Genomic DNA, 25,657 nt, shown 5'->3' with positions numbered 1-25,657 from the left:
CTTTAAGCGCCTCAAACGCGTCCCGTTATCTTCTCTGTCTGTACACAAACATGACAGCAGCTTTTTCATCATGACCTCCTTCCCCTAAATATAAACCGCCCTGCATGGATAAACATCGTTTGATTACCATCGTTTGTCAATGCTAATAAATTATCACGTTTCTTTTTTTAGTCTCTTTTACTTTTATAAAGCAGCTTGATTCTGTGTGTGTGTGTGATCAGAAGTTATCGTGGAAACTCTGTGTTGTGATCGTGACCATGTGAGGTTATTTAGGAGACTTTGTGCCGTGTTTAGACTGAGCTGCTGAGTGTGTGTTTGGGAGAATATAAATGAAGGATAAATCTGTGCGCTGACATATTTCACACACACACACACACACACACAGCTAAACTCTCCCTCTCGTTCCTCCTGAGAGAGCGTGAGAGTCTCTCTGTCTTTACGTCTTTTAATGCAGTATATTTGTCGTTTTTGAAAATCCATAAAACTTAAATGAAGGGATTTGAGAACGAGAGAAATTGACTCCTCTGAGGGAATCGGTCACGTGATCACTGTGACATTAACCAATCACAGCGCACTTCAGACTGAGAGAGAAAAAGCGGGCGCCTCCTATTGGTCGCTCTCCAAAGCACATGCTCGTACAACAACAGTAGCTATTTAGGAATTGGTAACAACTGTTTATGACAAAAAAAGATAGATTTACTTAAAAAAAATCCTTAAATATTAGCAGAGAAAATAAGTACTTTTTACTTATTTATTTTTTGTTTTTATATATTATTTGATCTGAGTCCATTTTACCATAATTAACTTCATTTTACAAGCATATTCTTAACTTTGTACATAACTATTATGTGTTTGTTATATTTACATATATTTATTTTCTTGTTATTTATCAGTTTTTTTTTAGTCTTCACTATTTTTATGTTTTATGTGGTTAAATAAAGGTGATATAAATTAATGTTATATAAATAAAATTTTTATAAGTGATAGTTCAAGTTTTTTGAAGTGTTGTCGTATGACTTGAGCGCCCCCCTGTGTCCAGAACCAAGTTAACAAGAGGCTCGCCAAATAAAACTACATCTGATGATCATGATATGTGAAGAATATCTTCTCTTTTTTCATCTTATCGTTAAATTGAATTTTTCAGAAGTAAAATTCTGAATTTTGTGAACTGGTCACTTTCCTGAACCAAACCCCATTGAAAAAATCACCGTTTTTAACTCACGAGGACACAGAAGCTGCTGGTCCACTGCTGCCCCGTGTGGTCAGTTTGTGTCACTGAGGTGAATAAAAATGAAGGAGTTCAAACCTCGAATGTACTAAATAACACACTAGAATTTACTGATGGAGGAAACAGTGGATGAACGACTCCCGTGAGCCGTGATGTAAAATCGTACATTTTCTCTATGGACTTTGGTGCAGGGAGAGAAAGCAACACAAACTGAAGCAAAAACAATATAAAAACTTAAAGAGGAATAAAAATCCACTCTCATATCCGACACAGAGGAAGAGTGAGCGGGAGAGAAAAGGTGGCCGACGTTTGAGATTGGAGGCATCTTTCATTTGGTCCTCGCCGTCGCCTGAGGACGCGTGGAGCTGTGTGAGAGGAGAATTAAAGGGTTGAGTCCTGTGTCACCGTCCTGTTAAGCTCCTCCTAAGCACAGCAATCACACGCTGCAATAGAAGAAGAAAAAAACAACAACGCCTCAAGCCTTTAAAAGAACGCTCCTTCGGTCCAGAGGAGAGGAAATATCCAGTTAGAAAAGTAGAGAATAAAGTCACGTGTTTGCTCAGATCTTCTTTGATTCCCCTATTTCTTTCTTTTATTGACTTATGCCGAGTCACTAATGAGTCAGAGCAGGAATCCTGGACGTCAAGGATTTCTCTGTTTGTTTTTTAAACATGTAATAAAACTGTGTCCGAGTCGGAAACAGGCGAAGGTCACGTGTCCTTGGATAAAGTCACGTGTATTTTCAAATCTTAGGGCCCGAGCCACGAATGTCAGGGGCGGAAACGGCACCTGGCACGAATTTGTGCGAGGAACCTATTGTTATTCCTTCAGATTATTATTAAATCCGTAGCTTTGAGGTCATTTTTGAGGAGGTTAACGTGCATAAAAACTCTTGAAACTTTGCATGGAGGTCAGGTCTTGGCGAAAATGCAATATCGGCATAGTTCCCGGACCCGTGCCTTGCTCAATGGCTCTACAGTGCCCCCCTCAGGTGAAAACAGAGGCAACATTGAGTTCCACCGAATTTCCCGAAACTTGGTGGGAAGATGTTATAGAACGAACAAAAAAGTCGACTGTAACCATGGCCTCAACTCAACAGGAAGTCGTCAATTTTGAAAAACGGCACCAATTTCTACTCAACAGATCAAAGATGAAAAGTTATCAAAAGTTTTTGCGCATTCAAACTGGCGTAGCCATGGCAACCTCTGTGTCTTGGAATTGTAGGAAGGTTCTTAGTAGAGGATGTGTTATATGCAGAAGAGGAATAGTCCTACGGTGATCAATGAGGTAATAAAAAATTCAAATGATCCTATTTTTGACACTTTCACCATGTTTTTCTCAATGTTGTCTCATTTTTCTGTGTTTCTGCCTCTGCTTCTATGAATGAATGCTTAAACGTGCAGGAGTGGCATTATCTAGGCCAGGGGTCGTCAAAGTAACACAATAATGAGTTGTTGTTGTTGTGTGTGACAATTCCATGACAATGTATTACTACTGTGGTAATAAAAGCCTGTTAACTCCACTTATGGGTCAAACAACGTAAAGAAAAGGTCTTTTTTTCACCTTTTCACCTTCAAATTTGAAGCGTAAATTCATTGTTTTTGTAAAAAGTTCAATATTTGGTCTTGGTCGCGTCACGTTGCCGTGTTTCTCCTTGTGGAAGCAGCCAGAAAACAAACACCCTCGCTGTTGCACAACCTTGGTGCCTCAGGGTCGTTAACCACCTCATCGATCGCGGTTCTTCATGCTGTTATTTGGCGACGGAGCGATGTGGAGCCTGGAGCCACCGGCGTCTGCTGTTGACCCAGGCTGACCGGTGGACGCGGTGGGGCAGGATGTTCCCGAGGTTTGTTTTTCCGGCTGAGAAGTGACACTCGCCATCCTCTCCGCTCGCCATCACTGTGCCTCGGCAAGAATGTAAACACGTGGATGATCCATGCACATGTTCTCTGTGTGCTGGTGTACAAGCTCACACGCACTGTGAAGTGTGCATAGCAACAATATTTATTGGTATCATGTCATACCAGCTTGAAAAAATGTCACAGTAATGTTTTCATTTCTATGAATCCAGAATTTAAGGGATATTTCAGTGTTTTGAGTTGAAAACATGGCTGCCAGCAGGAACACGAGAAACACTTAACAAAAGACTTAACTATCAATATTTCCACTAGCATAACTTTACAGTAATATATTTGTTGCCTTATCTCGTCATTAGATCAGCCGTTTTTTCCAGAGTTTCTAAACTGCTTACTCCCCCACACCAAACTCCATGGAGAAAATCCTCGTTTTTAGCTTGCAGGGACCCAGGAGCTGCTGGTCTATGGCCACCTCATTAAGTGGTTTTGTGTCCCCTGGTTAAATTCAAATGAAAGATTTTACTAGCCGAAATCAAAGACATTTACATATTTGAAGTTAGTGATGGAAGCAGCAGTGATTCCATCACATAATAATAATCCTCAGGGCTGTGATGTAAAATTGCTGATTTTCTCTATGGACTTTGGTGAGGGAGAGTTTGCAGTTTACAAACAGTGAGATAACGTGGCAGAAATATTCTAATGACATTACTGTAGATTGTATTAGGAGAACCTTTCTGTTTCTTGGCTTCCCCATTGGCAGCCATGTTGTTAAAGAGAGTGATCATCCTGTAGCGCCGCCAAGGCAAACATGGGTGGAACAAGCCAAGACGAAGTTGCACCGAATTTCACGAAACTTGGTGGGAACTTGTAACAGCCTAAGACGAACAAAAATGTAAATTGGGACCACGGCTTCAACTCAACAGGAAGTCGGCCATTTTGAATTTGGCGTTCCATCTTGGGGATTTGCGTGCTACGTAAATGAATCAAAACAATTTGTACTAGACACATGAAAGGCAAAATGTTATTTAAAAGGTTTTTGCAACACGTGAAAAAACACGTCACAAAACACTGAAATCATGAATGTCATGTGAACATGAGGAAGTAGTCATTTGGTTTCACAAACTTATGCTAGCAGGTTTTCTCAAGTAGGCAAACACGTAACATGAAATGTCAATAGTTTTCCCTTCTGTAGTTATTAAGTTTCATAAATGCAACAAACTACAGTTCTTTTAAATGTAATACTTGATGTTATCTTCATTTTATGGGTCAAATAGTTTTTGTGGCTCCAAATGAATTGGGGTCAAAATGGCTCTTCTGCTACTAGAGGTTTGCCGACCCCTGACCTAGATGTTCCAGAGATGATCCTGACCCAGATAATCCCGTTAAGGACGACAAACCTTCAGAGCAAAGGTGTCCACACTCAATCTTCTGGAGTGTCTCCAGAAGTCGCGTCTGTAAACGCTTCTTTGCTGCTTTGGCCGTGAAATAATCAGCATGATGCTGTACAGCGTCTTCATACCGGGGGTCACCTCTTTCGCCAAGAAATGTTTGCACTCCTTTGTGGCGTGAAAAATGACCCAAGCTGCATCTCCGGGGCCTGGGGGCCTGCACCTTCAGGCGGCCGAGAGCCAAACTTAAACAACCTGTTTAAGCTTCCACATAGCACCTGTCCCGTCGGCTAAACACTTCCCAACCCGATTTGCAGGAGGTTGTAAACATTTGCAGTGCTGTGTTTACGCAGGACGTGTAAGAGCTCCCCCCCCCCCCCCCCGCGATCCCAACTGACCTCCGTCAACTTTCGCTGCTCTCCGGTCTGTGTGGGCGGAGCTGAGATTTATGCATCGCCTTCAAAACACGCGGTCAAACTGACTGATGGAGGAAAAACACCACAATAATCCCGACCTCGACATTTTCACCTCTCTGTTTAAAGGTCACTCTTCCACCGACGCAGCCACAAGATAAATAACGAGGTGTAATAACTATCCTCCATAACTAGCTTTATTTATGACCTGGTGAGCAGAAACACTTTCTAGGAAAGAGTCGTTCATCTCAGAGTAGATGAGGTAACTCCTCACACACAGGACAGCCATGACAGGAATGCAGTGAACGTCTTAAACTCAGATTATGTACGTGAAACCATATGGAAGAAGAATTCTATGGAACAGGGGCGTTCCAAGAGATTCTGGAGGCCAAAGGCTGAAGGGGACATGAGGGGCCCGTATATCAGCACAACCATTACTAGGTATATTTTTTATTTTTGTGTTTTTTTACTACTGTCGTGACTTTCTTCTTAAATTAAACATCAACAAAAACAGCACAATTCCAATTAACAGTGTTTGTACTGTGGCCTGGAAGTTGCCAAAACATTTTAATCATCAAAAACACTTTCACTTTGAAACAAATTCACAAAATATTAAAGACTTTTACAAATCCCCCAAAAGACAAGTAAACAAAAGTTGAAACAAATTTACTTTTTTTTTCTAAATTTACAAAATTCCAGAGACTTGAAACAAATTTACGGAAAGAATTTGCATTTGAAATGAAACACAAAACTAACTTCATCGGTACAACAAAAAAAATTGATCACCAGTGACCAGCTGACCAGACTTCACCACTTCCTCTCAACCTGGCTTTCAAAATAAGACACAACTTACAATTCGTATATCAAACTTTTTGTCATGCTCCGCCTTCCTGCGTCTCCGCCTTCCTGCGTTCATCTCCTGCACCAGGTCCACACCTGCTCCCAATCCAGTCATCAAACACCTCGACGTATTTCCTGGTTCTCTGGTCACTCGTTGCCAGATTGTTCTAGAACTGTGTGCAGTCAACGTCACTGAAGGTCTAGTAATTTGCTTGTTTCTTTTTACCTTCTCTGCCTTCACCTCATGAAATATTTTGCATTATATGTATACATATATGTATACATAGATAGATAGATACTTTATTCATCTCACAGAGAAATTCACAGTTCAGCAGCTCCAGAATATGTTCCACGATAGAAACATAAGAGGCATGCAAGTCTATGTACAGTCTAAATATAAACTGAAACATATGTATAAAAAGGAAAAAAGAAAAAATATATAAAAAATATAAAGGCGTTAAAAAGAATGAGATGCACATGTGTGCTTGCGTGTATGTGTCATGTATGATGCAATGCACATATATTTGTGTGTATATATATATATATGTATATACACACACATATATATGTGTATATATATATATATATATATATATAATAAATCTATTGAGAATGTGTGAAAAAACACATTATTCTCCACACAGTGATTCATTAACTGTGACTCAAACAGCAGCTGGTTAAAAATTAAGCGAAATGCAATTGGCTGCTTTTTCTTTCCTCATTCCTCAATGAAGACAAAGCACTTTGTCCAAAACAAATCATCTTTTTTATATATATATATATATATATATATATATATATATATGCATGCACAATAATCACAGATGATGTTGGTAAATGTGTTAAATGAGAAACTGGGGAAAGATTCAAGTGTCAAGTTAAAGTGAGTTTTAAATGGGAAACACTTGAAACTCTAATGTTTTCTGGTCTTCAGCTTTAAAGGAGAATTCCACGGTCAAAGTGCGTTAGCGTGGTTTAAATCTCCTCAGATTACTCTAACGTAATTCTCTGTTTTCTTCCCTTATCACAGTCAGGGATAGCGGCGCGGCAGCGGCGCTGTGAGCTTCTGCCTCACACATAATCCTATTTCTTCATATTTCATCTCATGTTTCCTCTGCAGTGGATTCTGTCACATTCACACGGCGGAGACGAATGAGAGCTTTTAAAAACAATGATAGCGAGGATTGTTCTTCTTCTCTGTCGCCTCTTTGGATGAATGTGACGCTAAAGATATTTAATACAGAGAATATTAAGTCTTTTACGTACTTACTTACTTTGGTATAATTACATGCAGATATGTGATTATTTTATATCTTACTATTATATGCACTAAAATTGCCCTATGTCATTGTTTCTCACGTTACAAAAAATGTAAAAAAAAAACAAAAAAAACTTAACTGAATTATATAACAACAAAAATGTTGTACATAAGAATTCTTTTTTGAAATCCCACTTCGAACCCTCACATTTGTTGTCGTTTCCAGCTAAATTTTGGGTCTTTTAAAAACAAAAGTCACCATATTTGAATGAGAAAGGGGGCGGAGCCTGACTGACAGCGCACGCCACGTTCCATTTGTCGTCGGAACTTGAAGTTTCCAACCTCACTAACCGCGAGTTAGCTACCACTCACACAATCACTGCGACTTCTACCGTTTATTTAACTTCTGTCGTATTTGTTTCACATTGAATGAGTTTCATTTTTATACATTTAGACAAGTTGCGACGCTGTTTGTGTGTACAGGTTGCTAACAGTGGCTAGCTCGGCGTCCATGTTTTTTTTGCGACTTCTCTCTGGAATGCCATGAACTCCGACTTCTGACTTCCGAAGTAAATGGAACGCAGCCTGACTCGCCTACACCTGCATCAGTTAAACGTTACCTGATGTCAGTGAAGAGTTGTCCATGTCCAAATATCTGTAATGTTTTACGGTCTTTTATTCTGCTAGCTAACTTTTATAAAATAAAATGTTTGTCAGAAAAAGACCTGAAACTAGTGACTGAGAACATTAACTCCTCAGATTAAAAAAGTTTGAGTTCATTTTGACATAGACTTTACATACAAACCAGTGGAGTCGCCCCCTGATGGCCATTTAATAGAATACAGGCTTCTTCCACTTCCACATTCGCGCCACGTTTTTGATTTTCTTTGTATTGGTTTTTCAGGTTAGATTTTAGAAAAAACATCCTGAATCTGAATTTAGATTTGTGTGTTTTAAACAAGCTTCTTTTTTACTTTAACTTGAGGTACATTTTTAGAGCAGTACATTTACTTATGATGAAAATAGTGGTACTTTTACTTGAGTAGAATATGTCAGAACTCTTTCCACCTGTGCTTGCACTGACGTACGTACAAAAGACTCGTTCCAAGGCGTCAAAAACTAAGTATTTCTTAATGTATAAGTGTTTTAACGCTTGTACAAAAACACACTTTGGTCAATTTCTGCCAACAAACCCCAACTAAACACTGAACAATAGCACGTTAAGTGTCTGCTCCCACACTTACAATGGCCAAAAAACCTTCAAGAGGTTTAGAGAGGTGCTTTAAAACGGGATCATTCTGCTTTGACGTATGTAATGAGACTTGAGTCCATGTATAGGACACGAGGCTGGTGCAGGTGTAACTTTAGCTCTCTGCTCTCTCTGCTCTCTCTGCTCTCTCGCTCTCGTGTGTGTTTGGTTTCACTTCTGTTCGTTTACATTAGATTCCCATTAGTGTCAGAATCACTGGGTGATGCCCGGTCACTGTGTGAGAGAGTGGAGCGGAGCAGAGAGGAGGGACCACAGTCTACAGTCCACTACAACCGTTTACATGCTTTTTAACGTGTGATTTAGTTTTAATGTAACTTCTCACGGTGGCTGTCAGCACATGCAGTTTCCTGCTCTGCAGAGTTAGTGTGGTGGTGATGATGCAGCAGCAGCCCGGCTCTCTCTCTCCAGGCCTTATCTTGATTGGTTGTTGGGGGAGGACAGGGCGGGAGAGGCGAGCTGTCGTTGAGGATCCACATGCACTCTCAGTTTGCACCGCATCCATAGGGAGCACGGACTGATCCACGGACTGATCCACGGACTGAGCCACGGACTGATCTAGGGACTGAGCCACGGACTGATCCACGGACTGAGCCACGGACTGAGCCACGGACTGATCCAGGGTCTCCTCAGGTCTTCACAGACAGGAACGAGATCACGACCTCTTCACCTTCGTCATCGAGAGGAAGCGACTTTTTGTTTTTGTGTTGATAAAGATCGGCAAAGCAGCAAGGAATCTTGGGAGATTGTTGGGGAAAAGACTGAGGAATTCCAAGGAACATTTTTAGGAGGAAACATCTCCCAATAAAATCTGAAGAAGCTGGTGTGGTGAGAGCGGTGTTTGTTTGAGGATGAGTGCGAGGCCTGGCTGGGACCGTGGCTGAGGCATGAGGGAGGAAACCATCTGAGAACCGGTTCCAATGTAAACACAGATCACCATGCCAACCCTGCTGCCAACCTGGCACAAGACCACCTGCACCACCATCACCACCACCCTCCTCCTCCTCCTCCTCCTCTGCAGCCGCCAGGTAAATCAACGCACGAGCTGCAGTTTTTATCTCAACACTGAAGCTGACATTTAAAAGTAGTCCGAGTTTATCCCCTGTGAACTAACGGTAAAGCAGTTTCCAGTCTCTAACAGCAGAGGGCGCCGTCATTACTCCCATTAGTGTTTCCTGTAAGAGTGACCAGTAAGTCTTCTTTATAGAAAGTCTTGTATAAAAGTACCTTAAATGTATTTTTACTTGTTAGAAGTTGAAGTCACTTTTTTTATATATATAATATCACTTCGTCTTGAGAGTTAGGATTGAGCCATGGTGGCTCAGTGGCAGGGTGAGTAGTCTTTCAACTGGAAGGTTGTGGGTCCAATTCCTGGTGTAGTGGAGTAAAAGTTACTAGAAATATAAATAACAAAGTAAAGGTACAGATACATGAATTTGAATGAGTACAGTAACAAAGTATTTGTACTTTGTTACGTAACAACACTGTTTATCTAAATACATGTAACCTGTGCTTGACCCTGCGTTGTGTTTTCATGTTTTATTGATGGAGGAGTGACTTCAGATGCAGGATTGTCCGGGATGGTGATCAAGAACCAAGCATGGCAAGGGAAAGTAAATGTTTGGTTCATCTTGAGTTAACTTGAATGAATCAAACTAAAGATTTCAAAAATAATAATAATACGTATTTTCAGTGTCAAATATCAAGATTTCCACAAAAAGCTAATGAAATAAACCACTCAGGGTTCAAATAAATAATAATTAATGTAGTGGAAATTTTATTTGTTTATCAAAATACACAACATAAAAGCTGCAAATGAACTATTAGTGAACAAAATGGCAATAATGTGTTATAAATAACACAATAAAACTTATAAGACGTGACCTGCAGGGAAAGGGAAAGTAGACCCACGTGGACTAGACTGTAATAGTCATGGTCCAGGTCTTGGTACAAGTCTGATCTTTACAAAAAAACACAACATATGCATAGTTGAGATTCAGGTTTCTTTATTTGTCATTGTATTTTTTAATACCAATTCTTTAATGTTAGTAAAATGCTTCGGGCGTCGGATGTTTTTGACGTGTATTTTGAAACAAATCAGTAGCTTTTCCACAACTTTCATTATTATTTATTTGAAATGTAATTTGCACATTGTTAATATTGACATTGTTGTTTTAAAATGTGTAATTTGTGAGTGCAACAAAATTAGGTTATCACACAGCAGCACAGTGCGTGTCCATCTTTCAGCGGAAAGTAACTATACTTTTATTTTAATTGTTTTTTTATTGTTGTTGTTTTTTATTGTTATTTTATATGTGTAAATAGAGTTTGGGCTTGAAAAAAATTCAAATTCAGTCTGTGAAATCAGCCTGAAAATAGCAGTTTTTACTACGGCACAGTTTTTACTCAAGGCTGAAAAACAGAAAAACTCTTTCATCTTCATCTTCATCTTCATTTTATTTATTTATATTTATGATGCAGTTTTACGTAAGATTCTCAGAGACAGAGACACTCACTGCAGTTTGTCTCAGTAACGACAGCACACGTCGAGCGCTGATGTGATGACCGTTGATCAGCGTCCAAACATCCTGTTTATAGACTTTAAAACCTCAGGAATAAACAGACGCGCGCGCGTGCGTGTGTGTGTGTGTGTGTGTGTGCCCGGGGTTTTGATAAATCACCTGCATCAATGACACAGATTACAGATTACACCCAGGTGGAAGTGTTTCCCCCGGCAACGCACAACAACGTCGCTGCTGAACAAACACTCCCACCAAGTGGGTAAATACAAACACTGCAACGCATCAGGAAGTAAAAGAATAAAAGAATCATTCAAGTTTAACTAAATGAGTTCCTTTTGATTCAGGTTTATGTCGATGGGATTCAAGCATGATACAATTATAAAATTCAACACTTGCAGTTATTGTATTTATACATAAAACTTTCTACATGATGTCATTTTCATTTTATGACTGAACAGTTTATGGTTTTACGACAACAGATTCATTATATTTGGGTAGAGAGGCGTCAAAAATGGCTCCTCTGATACTGGAGGGTGCAGAGTCCTGGTCTACAGTGAACGGTGATGGGGTAATCAGGTCAAAGAGTTGGGGGTGTAGCTCAGTGGTAGAGCATTTGACTGCAGATCAAGAGGTTCCTGGTTCAATTCCGGGTGCCCCCTGCCCTTGGCTTTGAGGAGTGAAATAAGGCTTGAGCCTATAAGTTTGCTGGTTCAGGCTCCCAGGAGAGGGATTTGGGCAAATCCTCACAGACACCATGACTTTCATTTACCAAATGTGTCCTTCCACTTTCAAACTTTCAAAGAAGAGCTTTCAAGAAGCTCTTGAAAACCCAGCTCAGTTTTCAGGATACTAGAGTTTGCAGAGCCCTGGTCTAGACTAGCCCATGATGGGGAAATCTAGCCAATGAGTTTGGGGTGTAGCATCTGTAGCATGAAAACAAGAGTCTAAAAGACAATAAATACAAAATGAAATCATAGTCATATCTCCAGAATAAAAACTGCCCATGTGATCACTTTGTTCTCTCTTCCTGAAAAGGTCTCGGCCTCAGTTCTGGAAAGTCTGATCGCTAAACGGACCGAATACTGGGAGAACTGCAACAGAACGCTGGTGCACTCAAGTCCACTCTTAAAAACTGGTGAGTCCTTTTACCAAATGTTCATCATCATCATCATCATCATCATCATCTTTGTCTGTACATTACCTCGACTAAATCCCGGCGATCTTCATCGCAGGAAACTTCTGCAGAGGAACCTTTGACACGTTTGTGTGTTGGCCTCATTCATCTGCTGGGAATGTGTCTGTGCCGTGTCCTTCTTACCTCCCGTGGATCAGTGAGGGTAACGCCAAGTTTTACCACTTTATCAAACCGTCGTTTCCAGCCAGAGCAAATATACAGCGTTGTTTAAAAGTCTGAAGCCACCGGTTTTTGTCCGTATGTCGGTCAAATTCTGTTATCTTTAGCATGAAATGGAATCTGTTGTGAAGCTTACAGAGACTTGTATCCGTCTCGAAACCTTGAGTTTACAAAGTAGAAGAAAATCCTGTGGGAAAAATGGCGTTCAACCCCATTTTGGGGCAAAGTTGCCAATCTTTTTCTACTTTACTTCAGATTTGAGGTCATCTGCTTCTTTATTCATTTACATTTGGAGCCTGCTCTTTTAGTCCAAAATAGCTGCTTAGAGATGTTACCAAATACGGTTTCTAAGTAGCGAGACTTTCCTTGAGACATTTGAAACCAAGCTTTGACTGATTTGATCATTTGTTGAAAGCACCTTTGTGCCACGGAGTCTTTTCTTTGTCGCATTCATTCACTTCAAACATAAATCACAAGACAGACCGTGGCTAACGTGATCGGCTAAAGTGTTTTCACGGTGGAATTTAATATTGAAATATTTAATCTCGCAATCAAGATTAAAACTGTCTTGTTTTGATGAGTAAGAAGCAACAAACTGACAGTGATTGGCTTTTATTTTTTAAATGATTGACAGAGTGCAGGGAAATCCTGCTGTGGATTTATATAATAGCTAAATATTGGTTTCCTGATTTATAATAAAATATACCCACAGCACACGGTGAAGGGATTACCTCATGAGTTTCAGTCAGTCAGCCTGTCAGCTAATGAAATCATGCACATCAGAGTCTCTTTCAATGACACGCAGACGCTTCCAGGAGGGTGCACAGAGAATGCTTAGAGAACGGGAGGTGGCGTCAGAAGGAGAACTCTTCAGAGCCCTGGAGAGGTGACTCAGAGTGTCAGGAGGACCAGTTCTTCAAAGACAAGGTGAGGAGAAAAGTTGGGACAGGTGTGAAAGCTTCAGCAGAAAGTCAGGTGATTTCTCAGGGTCACTGTGTTCTCTCCGTCCATCCAGGAAGACGAAATGCTTCGTCAGACAGCGCTCAGGCTCATCTCCGTCATTGGCTACTCCCTGTCGCTGACCTCTCTCACGCTGGCCACTCTCCTGATGGGAATACTGAGGTCAGTGGCCGACCTTGTCCGGATTTTCTTGCACAGTAACGATGTAAATTGGCATTTATATATAAAGAGATAACAAAATAAAGTGCTCAGTTTCAGAAAAACATTTTTAAACACACTCTTTTAAGTGGTGAAAAAGATTCATAGTGCTTCCACCTCTGGTTACAGCGTACGTGTGGATCTCCCTACATAAAGCGTGGTTTTGTTGCTCATCTGATGATTTGTTTCCAAACCATCTCCAAATGATTGAGCCGCTGCTTTTTCTTTTCCTAACCAAGAGGCTCTCCTCCGTCCGCACGCTCCGCAGACGTTGTTGCTTTCTCCATGTTGGTTGAAGAGGGCCGGAGTGTCTGTTCCTGCCCCTCCCCCCTCTGTGAATGAAAGAGGAAGGGCGGGGGCGGGGCCGCGGGGAGCTCCGGTCAGTGGTTTGCCTGGAGCAAGGGTCACAGCGCAGATTTGAACTATATCGACATATGTGATACGGTCTAATTCCATATCGATATATCTTTTATATCGATTTATCGCACAGCCCTAAAGAGGACACAATAAACTACAGTGTTTGTTTCTATCATCACACTGACACTTGTTCCAGATGATCATCTAAATTAAATAAGAAAGATATGAACGATCCTAACGTCGTTAGTCATTTGCCTGCTTCGTCATTTCCTTCAAGAAGATTCATGATTGCTTTATTTGTCCTGAAGTAAATCTGTCTGTGACACAACGGCTGCCACGTACCACCACACACAAACATGACAGAGACTAATACAGTTACAGTGCAACACACAAACCCAATAAAACATCAAGGCCCTTCTTCTTATGGCCTGAATTTAGGAGATATGTCATGTTTTTTTGGATGGATTCAGCGTTGACCCTCCATACCGTCATTGACACCGAAAAAGAAACATCAGGAGCTGGAGCAGCAGAACACCGAGGCATTTACCAGACTGTGGGAAAGTTTAATGATCACAAATGTCACAGGAGTCAAGAATCGTTTCCACGTCAATGCGTCCGCGGCGCCTCGATGCTTCGTCTTCCCCTCTGTAATGTGGTTTCAGTTTGCACAGTCACTTAATGGATGTGTCCCGACTCTTCCTGTATCTGCTTACCAGGAAGCTTCACTGCACCAGGAACTACATCCACATGAATCTGTTTGTGTCGTTCATCCTGAGAGCTGTGGCCGTCATCTCCAAGGAAATCATACTATACATCATGTATTCCAACCTGCCAAAGGACGACCCTGGATGGAACTCCTACCCAACCTCTGCGGTATGAATAAATAATATCAATGATGTTCTTGAGATTGAGACGTTCCTAAGTCAGTTATTCACATGTTGTTCCCACAGACAGCGCTGATGTGTAAATTCTCCAAAGTGTGCATGGAGTACTTTGTGGCCTGTAACTACTTCTGGCTGCTGGTGGAAGCCATTTTCCTCCACACGCTGCTCTTCACTGCTGTCCTGACCAAGAGGCGACTTCTGAAGAAGTACATGCTGCTCGGCTGGGGTAATAGATATTGACAATGAAAACATGTCAATGTGAAAAATAGTCTCATAAAATAGCTACTCAAGTTGTTACTAGAAAAGACAAGAGACTTTTGAATTAGTTTCACATTTAGCCACTTTAGCTGTTCATTTTATGCTTTTATGTCTTTCCAGGAACTCCCGTCCTGTTCGTGACGCCGTGGACAGTCGTCAAAATCATTTATGAAAACACAGAGTGAGAGTTTGATCCCCTACTTAATACAATAAACTAATGAGTTATACAAACTGCTCCTCCATGGCTTGACTGTAAATGTCTTGGATTCCTAAGGTGCTGGTCAATCGTGAACAGGTGGTTCTGGTGGATCATCAGAGGCCCGATCACTCTGTCTGTGCTTGTAAGTGAAACTTCTGAACTAACCCTTTGAAAGTCTTGAGAATGAATAACAGTAACATTAGCTCCACATGCAGTATGTTGCTCCCTGGAGACTTGGTCCTCTGCTCTCAGGCCTCTGATGAACATGATCATGTGATTTCATACCCCGTTTACAGAGCCAGTCTTGTGAGGGCATGTGACACTGAACAGTGAGACAGTCACAAGCATGACTGACAGCTAATTTCTCGGTGTAAAGCTTCACTGATCATTGTCACACGGGGTCTGGTGTACTGTACATTTCAAATCCACTGTTGTGTTGTATGTTGCAGGTCATTTTCTTCATATTCATCAAGATCCTGATGCTGCTGCTGTCCAAGCTGAAAGCAGACCAGGTGAAATTTACGGACTACAGATACAGGTATTCACTATTTTCACACAAAAGCATTTCCCTAAGTGGTGTCCTTAAGCATTTACGTATCACATTATCCTGGGGGACCACTGGGCAGCCCATGGCCTGGTGGAAAGGGCAACTTGGCTTGTAACCAAACCCAAATTCCAACAGGGTCAGGGGTTGGGGTAAATCTGAGCAAGGTACTCAATCCCCATTGCACGGGGGATCACAACTGGTGTCGAACCCTACAGAGGGAGAAGAGGAAAAGAATCCTGGAGAACCACTGCATCTTTTAGATGTTCCAAACCTGATTCTTTGGCTTTGGCAGAACTTGATGACGAGCTGAGCCTCTGAATCTTGTGTGTTGTGGAGCAGGGAAACATCTAAAACATGCAGGGCAATGGGTCCCCAAGACCAGGATTAGCAAGCACCGTGGTAAACAATCCCATTTGAACGCAGCATATTTATAAAAGTCCAGCTGTTCAGATGGGAAACTGCTGGAGCAGCGACTAAAACAGTAGCTGGGAAAGAACATACAGAAAAGGAACATGACGTCACGTCGCATCCTACCACAGAAAAACAGTATTAATCCTCCTTTCTTGACATCTTATACGTCTTAATGATTTATACCGTGTGTATAAACAGTACAATTTAAAATACCACCGCCCGTACATTGTGTCCTCTTTATCAAAAACATCTTCACATGTTTACTCTTTCTTTCTTTCTTTCTTTCTTTCTTTTCCCCCTCCTCGTTGTCTTGCTCTTCAAGAGAAGCAAGCATACAGTTAGTTTTTGTTTATGTCCATCAGTTTGGCGAGAGCGACGCTGGTGTTGATCCCTCTGCTGGGAATCCACGAAGTGGTCTTCACTGTGCTGATCGATGAATGTGTGGAGGGCAGCAGCCGCTACGCCAGGAACTTCCTCAACCTCACCCTCAGCTCTTTCCAGGTAACAGCTGGTAACTTTGAGTCCACACCTGGTGACAAAAGCTTCTTAATGCTCTTCTAGATCCATGTCAACCCTAATTTGGGATGTGTAACATTTTCCAGGGTTTCCTCGTTGCTGTGCTCTACTGTTTTGCTAATGGAGAGGTATGTATCCTACATTTTTGCAATTTGTTCCAGAAAAGCCGATTTTGTGCAGCGTTCAACCCTTGTTAAGTGAACAAGGGTGTTTTCCAGACATTAGGTTGCAAATGTCTGCAAAAGTAGCTCTTGACATTTTTTGCAACGTCTTTTGCCAGCTCCTAGGTCAAATATCTGGATTATGTCATAGTGGAAAAATCTTCTGAATGTTCCCGACATTCCTCTGCTGTTGAACTCGTCTGACCCAAACAATCCAATTGTGTGGACCTTTTCTGGAGCTCATGATTAAAAAACAACCCTATCAGTATCTGTTATAGTATATGATTTATTGGTTAGGTTCCTTAGGTGGTTAGGTGGAATATGACTGAAACTACAAAGAAACAGGTTTCAGAAGTTAATTTCACTGCTCAAAAAACCTGCAACAACAACAAAAATCACTGCAACTTTAATCATTTCTTTGTTTGTTTTTAGGTCCAAACTGAACTGAAGAAGCGCTGGCAGCTTTTCCTATTCACCAACCACTTCCAGGTCAGGGGTTGTTTTCAAGGAGCGCCTCTCAAGCACCTGTGGAAGTGCACTCGATGGCGCCACACCCAGTGCGCTCAGCAGAATGACTCTTATGACGAGGGGGGCACTTGCGCGACTCACCCTCACCTGCATCAGGTGGCTGTGCACGGAGGAGGTGGAGTGCTCAGAGTGGGAGAGGTTAAAGGTCAGGGGCTGAAGGGCGGTGACATAGCAGGACTGGACTTCCTCACCAGGAAGAGTTTGTCCAGCAGCGATGGAGAGATGACGCTGGGGGAGACCATGGAGGAGATTCTGGAGGAGAGCGAGTTCTGATCACTGGTTACCCTCCAGGTACTGAGATAAGAATCATATTCATACAAAACCTGGATCACCCACATGGTAACTGCATATAGATCAACAATCAAACTGCCTCAAAGTGACTGAAGACCTTCACAAATAGGACCTCCAAGTTCTCCAGGCCCAAGATTCAAGAATCTGTTAGACACTGCAGGTTTTAGATCTGGGTTACACATGTCTGCATGCATGTACATGGCCACGGTTCCATTCGCGTTGTGTACTTGAGGGTGATCTTCAAAGGTCTTTGTCCTCATTTATATGTCCTTATATTCTCTGAGCGATGGCTTGTACATGTGTGGACACTGACCGCCACCTCAAGTGTCCATGGTTACCGTCTTCTTCGTGGTCTCCTTTGACCAAAACAAGAGCTTGCCGCTAACTGCACAGGAAAGTGTTCTGCTACAAGGAGCTACAAGGAGCTAGCGCGATAAGAGTCACAGTCCATGTGGTCACATGATGCACCACTGAGAACATTGGGCAGTTACAGATATTCATGTGCCATGGACCACAGATAACCAATGTGGACACACAGACATGTTTAATCAGGCAAGCTGAGGGCTAAAATAACTGTAAAGTAACTGGAGGCTTTTTAGCTTGGTCAGTTTATCGTTACTTATGAAAGTGTACAGTGAACTCCCGTCTCTAAAAGGTTAAAGTTGAATTCACACTTGTAGATTCTCTGGTTCCTCGATGGACCAATTGATTCAGAATTACTCACAGAGGCTTGCACACTTCATGATATTTGACATGTCAAGCGACTGAGAGTGGAGATCTGAGCATACATTACTTTTATGTATGATATGAAACATTTACATACATATACATTTGTCGCTGCCATCCAAACTCATAACCTACAGAAGCTAAAAAAAAAAAGATCAAATATCTGTTGCGTACTCTGCAGTCACGGCGTCATATAAACACGTCACAATAATCCTCAACTATACAAACGTTGTGTTTGATTTACCGTGACAGGTGAAAAACATCCTCCTGTCACAGGCCAGTTATAAATATCCATATGACACATCTGGATTGAAACGTAAACGTATAAATACAATGTATTTGTTGTCTGAATGTGAATAGCGAGACTCATTGTGCAGCAAGTTTTACGGCTTTACATGTTTTCTATTTCCTACTACGAAGCTCTACACGTGTATAAGAATGTTGTTGTACAGTTGTATAGTACTGTATATCATGATTTGTACTCGTAGTCTCACCAAACGATGTATGTATGTATGTATGTATGTATATATGCACTAATAAACAGTTTAATTGTCGGGGGCGCTTTTCTTCTTCTGCTGCCTCTAGTGGGAGCCGACAGAACATCTGCTGAAATCAGGTTTGAACAGATATTATGTGACATCAAATTTTACGTTAAATTAGACATTTATCTTAATGGAAAATGTATCTAAATTATCTAACACAATTAGATCTTTCAAAATGATCTAACGGTGTGTTCCAGTTGTAGTCGGAAGTCGGTATTTCTTTAGAATTATGGAATAACAATGGCTATAGCTTGAAGTACGCTTGATTTTTTTCCGAATTCTCAACACGAACGTGGTGTCAAAAGACCCGGCCGCACTCAGAGTGCCCTCTGCTGGACGTTGCAGTAATTACTTAAGGCAGTCTGACGCGCCACTACTGTAGGATGAAATTTCTTTTTACAATGAATGCTTTGGCTTAGGCTTAAGAGTTTTACTGTATGTAGTTGTTTTATCGAACTGAATCTAAATTAGACCATCATTTATTGCTGTATTTAAGTCGAGTAATTGATATATATATGTAAATATATTTGTAAAACACAAACTATTAGTGTACACAAACCCTCATACTTTTTATACACTGTCATCAAATGCTCTTTTCATGAATCACATGATGCCTCAGTGTGATGTCGAAGTAAATGACCTTTATTTGTTTAAATAGGTGTGAATAATTCATTTAAGCTGTAAAACCCTCTCCTTCCCTCTGGACTGTGGGCAGTTGTTCTGGGGGGGCCAGGGGGGATTGTTGGTACGCATGGGGACATGTGAGTTGTATTGACGCCCTTTATTCAAGCCAATCACGCTGTGACGTGAGTCACCAGGGGCTGGATCTTTAGCTTCAGCAGCTTGTCTTTATTATCCCCCCCCTCTCTGTTGCTGCTGCTACTACTGCTGCTGCTCCCCATCCCCTCCCCCGGTGTTGACCATGGCTGAATCCGCTAAGAGCGACTCCTCCGCGGATCGTGTCGGATACATCACCCGCGTCCAGAGCTTCAGCGCCTGTCACCGGCTCCACAGGTGGGGAAACACTGAGCGGCGTCATTAGCAGTGGAGTAGCCGTTATTCTTTGTAATAGCCGGTTGAATTATTCACTTCGCTGTGTGCCGAATGAAAGCACTGCTATACACTTGTTCGGTTGACTTTGTTTTTTCCAATTGGCTGCAGCGGTTTTCGTACGAAAGTGAAAATAAATTAAATGTGTTGACATTTACAACAGGGACTCGCGCTGTCAGCACGAGAGTCGGTCCGCTAACCTCTCTGCTGTCCACAGAGTGACGTAGATTCACCAACAACCTCCTCTGCTTACTAATGTATGTTTTATGCGAAACACGCGTTTAAACTGACATTTTAATCATTAATCTAAACTCTTTCGTACGTTGTTGTGATACGTTAACGCCACCGCGTCCGCCATGTTGGACACCACCGTCAATAATATAAAAAATATGAAATGCTTTGTATTATTCAGTGGTTCATATTTAACGGTCAGGTAGTTGGAAACGATAGTTACACTGGGATGTAATCACTGCCAGACGATGAAGACAGGTTTACAAGATTATAAGGGCCATTTTCTGCTAACGTCTGGAAGATTGTTAGTGCCAGGAAACTTAGTATGGAGGGTTATTAGAGCCATAGTAAGGAAACAAGCAGCTAAAGTAGAAACCAGACCACATACATGGATAGCTTTGGATGACTCTGTAATGATTGTTGTCTGTGTGTGTGTGTGTGTGTGTGTTTGTGTGTACCTGCTTTAATTTGGTAAAGTAAACATAATCCGCTAATGCTCATGTGAGGCTAATGCTATAGTGCTAACTCAGTCAGCAGTCATACGTATTTTTTTTTTAGGGAACTTTCAAGTCAAGTTAAATTTAATGTTGTTGCCGAATTAAAACTAATGACCTTACACAACAAAGTTATGTACGGAAGGTTATTAGGGCCAGGTGTAAGAAAAGTATGGAAGATAATTAGAGCCAGGATTAATAGGTACAGGAGCAGTTTTTGTAGGGCTATACATTCAAAAATGTAAGTTGAGTGTGTATCAACGTTAGATTACATGTACTAAATCCTTTTAGGGTTATAAAGTGGCACGTTCACGTTTCTTGTTCATCTGTTTTCAGTGCTTTGCTGAGTGATGAAGAAAATAAAGAAGTCTTTGGGAAATGTAACAATCCTCACGGTCACGGACACAACTACAAAGGTTTGTCGTACAGTTTCACGCACACACAAGTTATACACGAGCTATACATTAAAGTGTGAACTTTCAATGTTTTCCATTCATCTCTCTTGTTTCTATCCACAGTAGAGGTGATGGTGCGTGGAAAAGTGAGTATCTGTCAGAAATTGTTTTCACTTAATGTTGTTGTTTGATTTGCACTTCACGAAACATTAGCTTTGCTCAATGTACACTTTTCTGAATCACATGTGATTCGTTGCTGTGTTTTCGGCTAAATTTAGCATAGAGAGTTTGCTTTTTAAAAGTAACATTGGTTTTCCTGGTTCCGCTTATGCTCGTTGCATCAGTAGCCTTTGTGTCAATTTTGAATTTCCCCTCGGGGGCGGAGCTGGGGATTAAAAGAACATCTGATCTTGTTGCTTCAGTGTTAATAAAGTGACTAATAAATAAAGGTTTCTTTTGCACATTACTAATCCCACACACACACACAAGATAATACTTGAAAATGATCCTGTAACTCTTGCCCCATTTTTCCAGAATAAGTTTCAACGTGTGGCAGTAATTCACAATTTACTGCCTGTTAAAGTAGTGTATTAACCATTAAAATGAAGAAAAACACTGCAGTTAAATTTAAAATTTAAAAAAAAAACAACATAAAACATAATTTTTTGTCTCCAAATCCGAACTCTCTCGTCTCTCTGGTGACAAAGACGCCTGATTTGCCGGCTTCCTGCAAATAACCATAATAACCACACATTGGCATTGACGTGGAAGTTCTCAGCTTTTTTTTTTCCGATAGCACAAACTGTCGCATTAATACGGTAATTCAAACGTGTCGTCTGCGACACGCTCGGTATTAAAGGGTTTTAAGCTGTGTCAGCACATTCTAGTCCTTGAATTTGAAGGGAATAAGTCCTGGAAAAATCCTTGAATTTGATATCAACCAAGGTGTGAGAACCCTGCGCTCACCTTGACTTCCGTGTTGTGTCTCCAGATTGACCGTGTCACTGGGATGGTCATGAACCTGACGGACCTGAAGAGACACATTGAGGTGAGAACTTCTCTTTACTGGGATTTCACCCAAAAGTCTAAAACAAGAATTTCTATTCAGTGTTTTAAATCATTTTCCTTTAAGTGTGGGATTTGAAATATGCATTTCCATCACTCTTGTACTCCAGTTTTGCAGTTTTCTGACGGGAAATTTGAGTTTGTGTCACTTTTATGAACCACCAACACCTCCACACCAAAGTCCATGGAGAAAATCGCCGATTTTACATCACAGCTCTCCAGAGTTGCTGATCCACTACTGCCTTAATTTCTCTGTTCAAATGTTATTTTGTGACTTTGCAAGTTTAAAATGCTTAGTTCGGATTTACCTCAGTGTCACAAACTTGCCAAACGAGGCGGTGAATGAACAGTGACGCCCTTTTCTCATTTGAGCTAAAATCGCTGATTTTCTCTAGTGACTTTGGTGCAGGGACAGGGAGGAAGACGTTTAGCTGCTTTTGTCACCATACAACATTTTATTTATTGAGTTTCCCTTAAACTGAGCATGAAACTGTCTCTCCAACCGCCAGTAGTAAAACAACGCACCAACTAAAAGCGTCCTGTCAAACACAGAATGGTTCCTACCTGAACAATTCTCACAGATTTAATACAAAATCAAAATCCTGAAATCTGTAGTCAAACAACGGTCATTTCAAGTATTATCCTGAAATGATCCTGTCCTGCAGGACGTCATCATGACTCCACTGGATCATAAAAACCTGGATAAGGACGTCCCGTACTTTGCCACTGTCGTCAGGTAAATATCTCCTGTATCTACTTCATACAGTAGCTTCCACAGATTGTTTACGTGTGTGTGTGTGTTTGTTTGTCTGTTTATTTATTTTGTTCTTTGTCCGTCAGCACCACCGAGAACTTGGCTGTTTACATCTGGGACAACATGGTGAAGGTCCTGCCGCCAGACGCCCTCTATGAAATAAAGATTTACGAGACGGACAAGAACATCGTCACTTATCGAGGAGAGTAGACGACGAGTGTTTTCTTTTAAGCGGGTTTTGAAGTGTGGTTTCAAACATGGGCTGCCTGTGTCGGTACTGACACAAGGAAAGAACAAGCTGCTTTTCCAAAGACACCTTATCTCACTGTTAAACAGCCTTTTGTAATTGGAAATTGAAGTTTGTAAAACTCTCTCCCTCCCGCACCAAACCCCATATAGAAAACTGCTGGTCTTCTGCTGCCTTGTTTTGTAAGTTTGTGTCACTTGGGTCAAGGATTTTACGTTGTTCAAGCTCTGCTTATGTTGGTAAAGAGCAGTTTATTTTTACTTTAAATCATAAATAATTTTAACGTCTTTAAACACATTTAATGACGTACAGATTATAGATTTATTACATGTTAATCCATCAGATTGTTTGTGTTTTTGTAAATAAGTTTTGTTTATGATCATGAAGCTGCGTTTCAGAAATGGACAATCACTTATTTTGTTGTTGTTTTACCAGTGGAGTATTTCATCGCACAGTGTTCCCTGAAAAAGTGTAAAATGGTTGACAAAACAGCAAAAATACTTATATTTTTAATTTAAATTAAAGTTATTTGAAATATATATATATATATCTTTACATAGCTTGTTAAATTAAGCTTGAATGGAATAAAATGTGAATATTGTGTATTTTTCTTTGAAACAATTGTCAACCTTTTTTAATTTTCCCAGTGTAATAACACTGACTGCAGCTAACACTGACACCTAGTGGTAGAAAAGTGCACACCACAGTTTGTTGTATTAAACTTTGAAGGACTGTTGATTTTGAATGGAAACATACATTTTCTTATAAAATAAAATGTACAATTTTAAATCACTGATTCTGTGTTTGAGTTTTTATGTCATGGCTCCTCCCACATTATGACTCCTCCCTCATTTCAACACATTAAAGGGCACTTCAGTAGTTTTATTTTTTATTGTATTTAAGTTCAGAAGATGTTCATGTTCGAGCTCTGGAAACACTCAATCCTACAATTCCCATGATGCAATGTGTTTATATCAGTTATTGGATGTGTGGTTAATTGTCACATCCGTACACAGTTTTACACAAATACACAAAATCTTTCTTTTATTTATTATTACTATGATGTGTGCTGCTGCCTTTCTTGGCCAGGTCACCCTTGTGAAAGAGATCTTCATCTCAATGGGTCTTTTATCTGGATAAATAAAGGTTAAATAAAAAAAATATTATGTCATTTATCCTCCTCCATTGCCGTCTATAGTCTAAAATGACCACATTTTAAAGTGATAAAGATTAAGTCTCTAATTTAATCTCAGAAAGTGCTCACACTCAGATTCCCGGCATAAGATTAAGTGTTATATTGAACTTAATATTATTTTTTCTAAATTTTAGAGGCAGAAAAACATTCAAATTATAAATGGATGTGATCAGTTTTAGTAGTACATGTGTTTGGCCACTAGAGGGCGACATATTACTTCTGTATACATACCCCACATTCACATTTAAGATGCAGGAAATATTGATAAAACCACCACTTCTACAGTTAAATTGAACAAGTATTGACAAAAAATTTACAATTTTGTCACTTAACTGATTAAATATTGATAAAAATCTGATAAAATTCATAGATGTTTTTCATTTGTCATTTTATGATTTCTTCCATCTGTTTCCACACGTCCGTGTTTCCTTGCACATGATTTACGTCGACAGTTGGACATGAAGCAGGAGGAAGAAGACGTGTGGGATAACACATGCCGTCTGATTTATTACCCATGGTTCAGTGCAGCGGGTGTGGAGCTCCTCCTCCTCCTGCCACCGCTGCTGTTGTCTCTGCGGGGTTTGAAAAACTCTCAGTGACAAAAGTGTAAAGTCAGCTCATGACGGCGAGTGTAATGCATCATGGGTACATTTCAGATATTTCTCGGGTTGAAGATAACACGCCACGAATATTTCTCGCCTCATTTCACAGAATGCATTTCCTCGTTGCGGCTCATATGCGTGACTTTGACACTGTTTGAACACTGTGACCTCACAGTGTGTGGATTAAAGCTTTAGTATGTAACATTTAAACATAAACAAAATGTCAAAGTTATATTCAAAACATCGTCACATGACCTCTTTCTCTCTGTGTTTCTCTTAGTATAGCTTTAGTTTTGTTCCTGTGTCTGTGGAGACACAGAGTGTTGCATTTTAAGCTAAACTAGGAAAGCGAGGTGACAACAGTGAACTTTAGATTAAGGTATGAGCCCCGGTTCTCTGAAGTATATTTTGGGGCGGAGTCTGGAATAGCGTAGCAATATTAGCAATGTTTTGATGACAGAAGTAATATACTGGAGGTTTAAAGCTAGGGTCATTACAAGTGGAAGAAACTAGCAATAGCATCATTAGCATATATGGCATCTTATTTGTCACATCGTATTGTATCATATCGTAACCTGACAAATTTTCAAATTGTATCGCAATTAAAAAAACATTCATATTTCGTCATATAATATCATCAATATCGTATTAAATGCATAAATCTTTTTCATATCATATAGTATTTTGCCACATTTTTGCATTGCTTCATATGCTAATGTAGCATATTGAATGTTCCCTATGCTATCTTAACATATTAAATGTTTTTGTGTATCATAAAAGTCATTTCATAGTAAAACAGTGGTAGAAATCAGTTGTTGTCTCTCTGATGGTTGTTTTTCTTCGCGGTTTGGATAAACTTGTTTATTCAAACACTAAACTGTCACTTTCACACTAAACTCTCGGGGGTTTTTCTCTCTCTC

The 25,657-nt window shown here is 40.5% G+C and overlaps 2 protein-coding genes and 1 non-coding gene across 4 annotated transcripts; all 3 read left to right on the top strand.

Moving 5' to 3' along the window:
* The first annotated feature begins 8,503 nt into the window (after positions 1 to 8,503).
* Positions 8,504 to 18,716, top strand: LOC131448113 (glucagon-like peptide 2 receptor). The gene is made up of 13 exons (XM_058620234.1): positions 8,504 to 9,278; positions 11,808 to 11,907; positions 12,005 to 12,109; positions 12,932 to 13,053; positions 13,142 to 13,248; positions 14,358 to 14,514; positions 14,592 to 14,751; positions 14,904 to 14,964; positions 15,058 to 15,124; positions 15,432 to 15,520; positions 16,303 to 16,441; positions 16,543 to 16,584; positions 17,050 to 18,716. Exons 1-13 carry the CDS (start codon positions 9,189 to 9,191, stop codon positions 17,416 to 17,418), a joined length of 1,608 nt encoding a protein of 535 aa, XP_058476217.1. The 5' UTR covers positions 8,504 to 9,188; the 3' UTR covers positions 17,419 to 18,716.
* Positions 11,360 to 11,431, top strand: trnac-gca (transfer RNA cysteine (anticodon GCA)). Its single transcript has one exon. It is a non-coding gene; the product is annotated as a tRNA-Cys (tRNA).
* An 854-nt stretch (positions 18,717 to 19,570) lies between the features above and the next one.
* Positions 19,571 to 23,736, top strand: pts (6-pyruvoyltetrahydropterin synthase). Of its 2 annotated transcripts, none has more exons than XM_058620202.1 (6): positions 19,571 to 19,718; positions 20,816 to 20,895; positions 21,001 to 21,020; positions 21,866 to 21,922; positions 22,605 to 22,675; positions 22,780 to 23,736. In XM_058620202.1, exons 1-6 carry the CDS (start codon positions 19,627 to 19,629, stop codon positions 22,901 to 22,903), a joined length of 444 nt encoding a protein of 147 aa, XP_058476185.1. In that variant the 5' UTR covers positions 19,571 to 19,626; the 3' UTR covers positions 22,904 to 23,736. The 2 variants fall into 2 exon arrangements, with proteins under 2 accessions (XP_058476185.1, XP_058476184.1); XM_058620201.1 differs by having other exon boundaries at positions 20,998 to 21,020.
* The last annotated feature ends 1,921 nt before the right edge of the window (positions 23,737 to 25,657 follow it).

The sequence above is a fragment of the Solea solea genome, chromosome 21 (assembly GCF_958295425.1).
Source record: "Solea solea chromosome 21, fSolSol10.1, whole genome shotgun sequence".
In the NCBI taxonomy this organism is placed as follows: Eukaryota; Metazoa; Chordata; class Actinopteri; order Pleuronectiformes; family Soleidae; genus Solea; species Solea solea.
The sequence above is the reverse complement of the archived record's forward strand: the minus strand, read 5'-3'. Positions and strand labels throughout refer to the sequence as shown.

What these genes read in the sequence shown, in the direction of transcription:
- LOC131448113 (XM_058620234.1), top strand. Translation starts at nt 9,189, where the DNA reads ATGCCAACCCTGCTGCCAACCTGGCACAAGACCACCTGCACCACCATC. An exon ending in CCTCCCGTGGATCAGTGAGG is followed by an intron (nt 12,110 to 12,931) that starts GTAACGCCAAGT and finishes AATGACACGCAG; the next exon opens with ACGCTTCCAGGAGGGTGCAC. An exon ending in TCACCCTCAGCTCTTTCCAG is followed by an intron (nt 16,442 to 16,542) that starts GTAACAGCTGGT and finishes AACATTTTCCAG; the next exon opens with GGTTTCCTCGTTGCTGTGCT.
- pts (XM_058620201.1), top strand. Translation starts at nt 19,627, where the DNA reads ATGGCTGAATCCGCTAAGAGCGACTCCTCCGCGGATCGTGTCGGATAC. An exon ending in GCCTGTCACCGGCTCCACAG is followed by an intron (nt 19,719 to 20,815) that starts GTGGGGAAACAC and finishes ATCTGTTTTCAG; the next exon opens with TGCTTTGCTGAGTGATGAAG. An exon ending in TACTTTGCCACTGTCGTCAG is followed by an intron (nt 22,676 to 22,779) that starts GTAAATATCTCC and finishes TTTGTCCGTCAG; the next exon opens with CACCACCGAGAACTTGGCTG.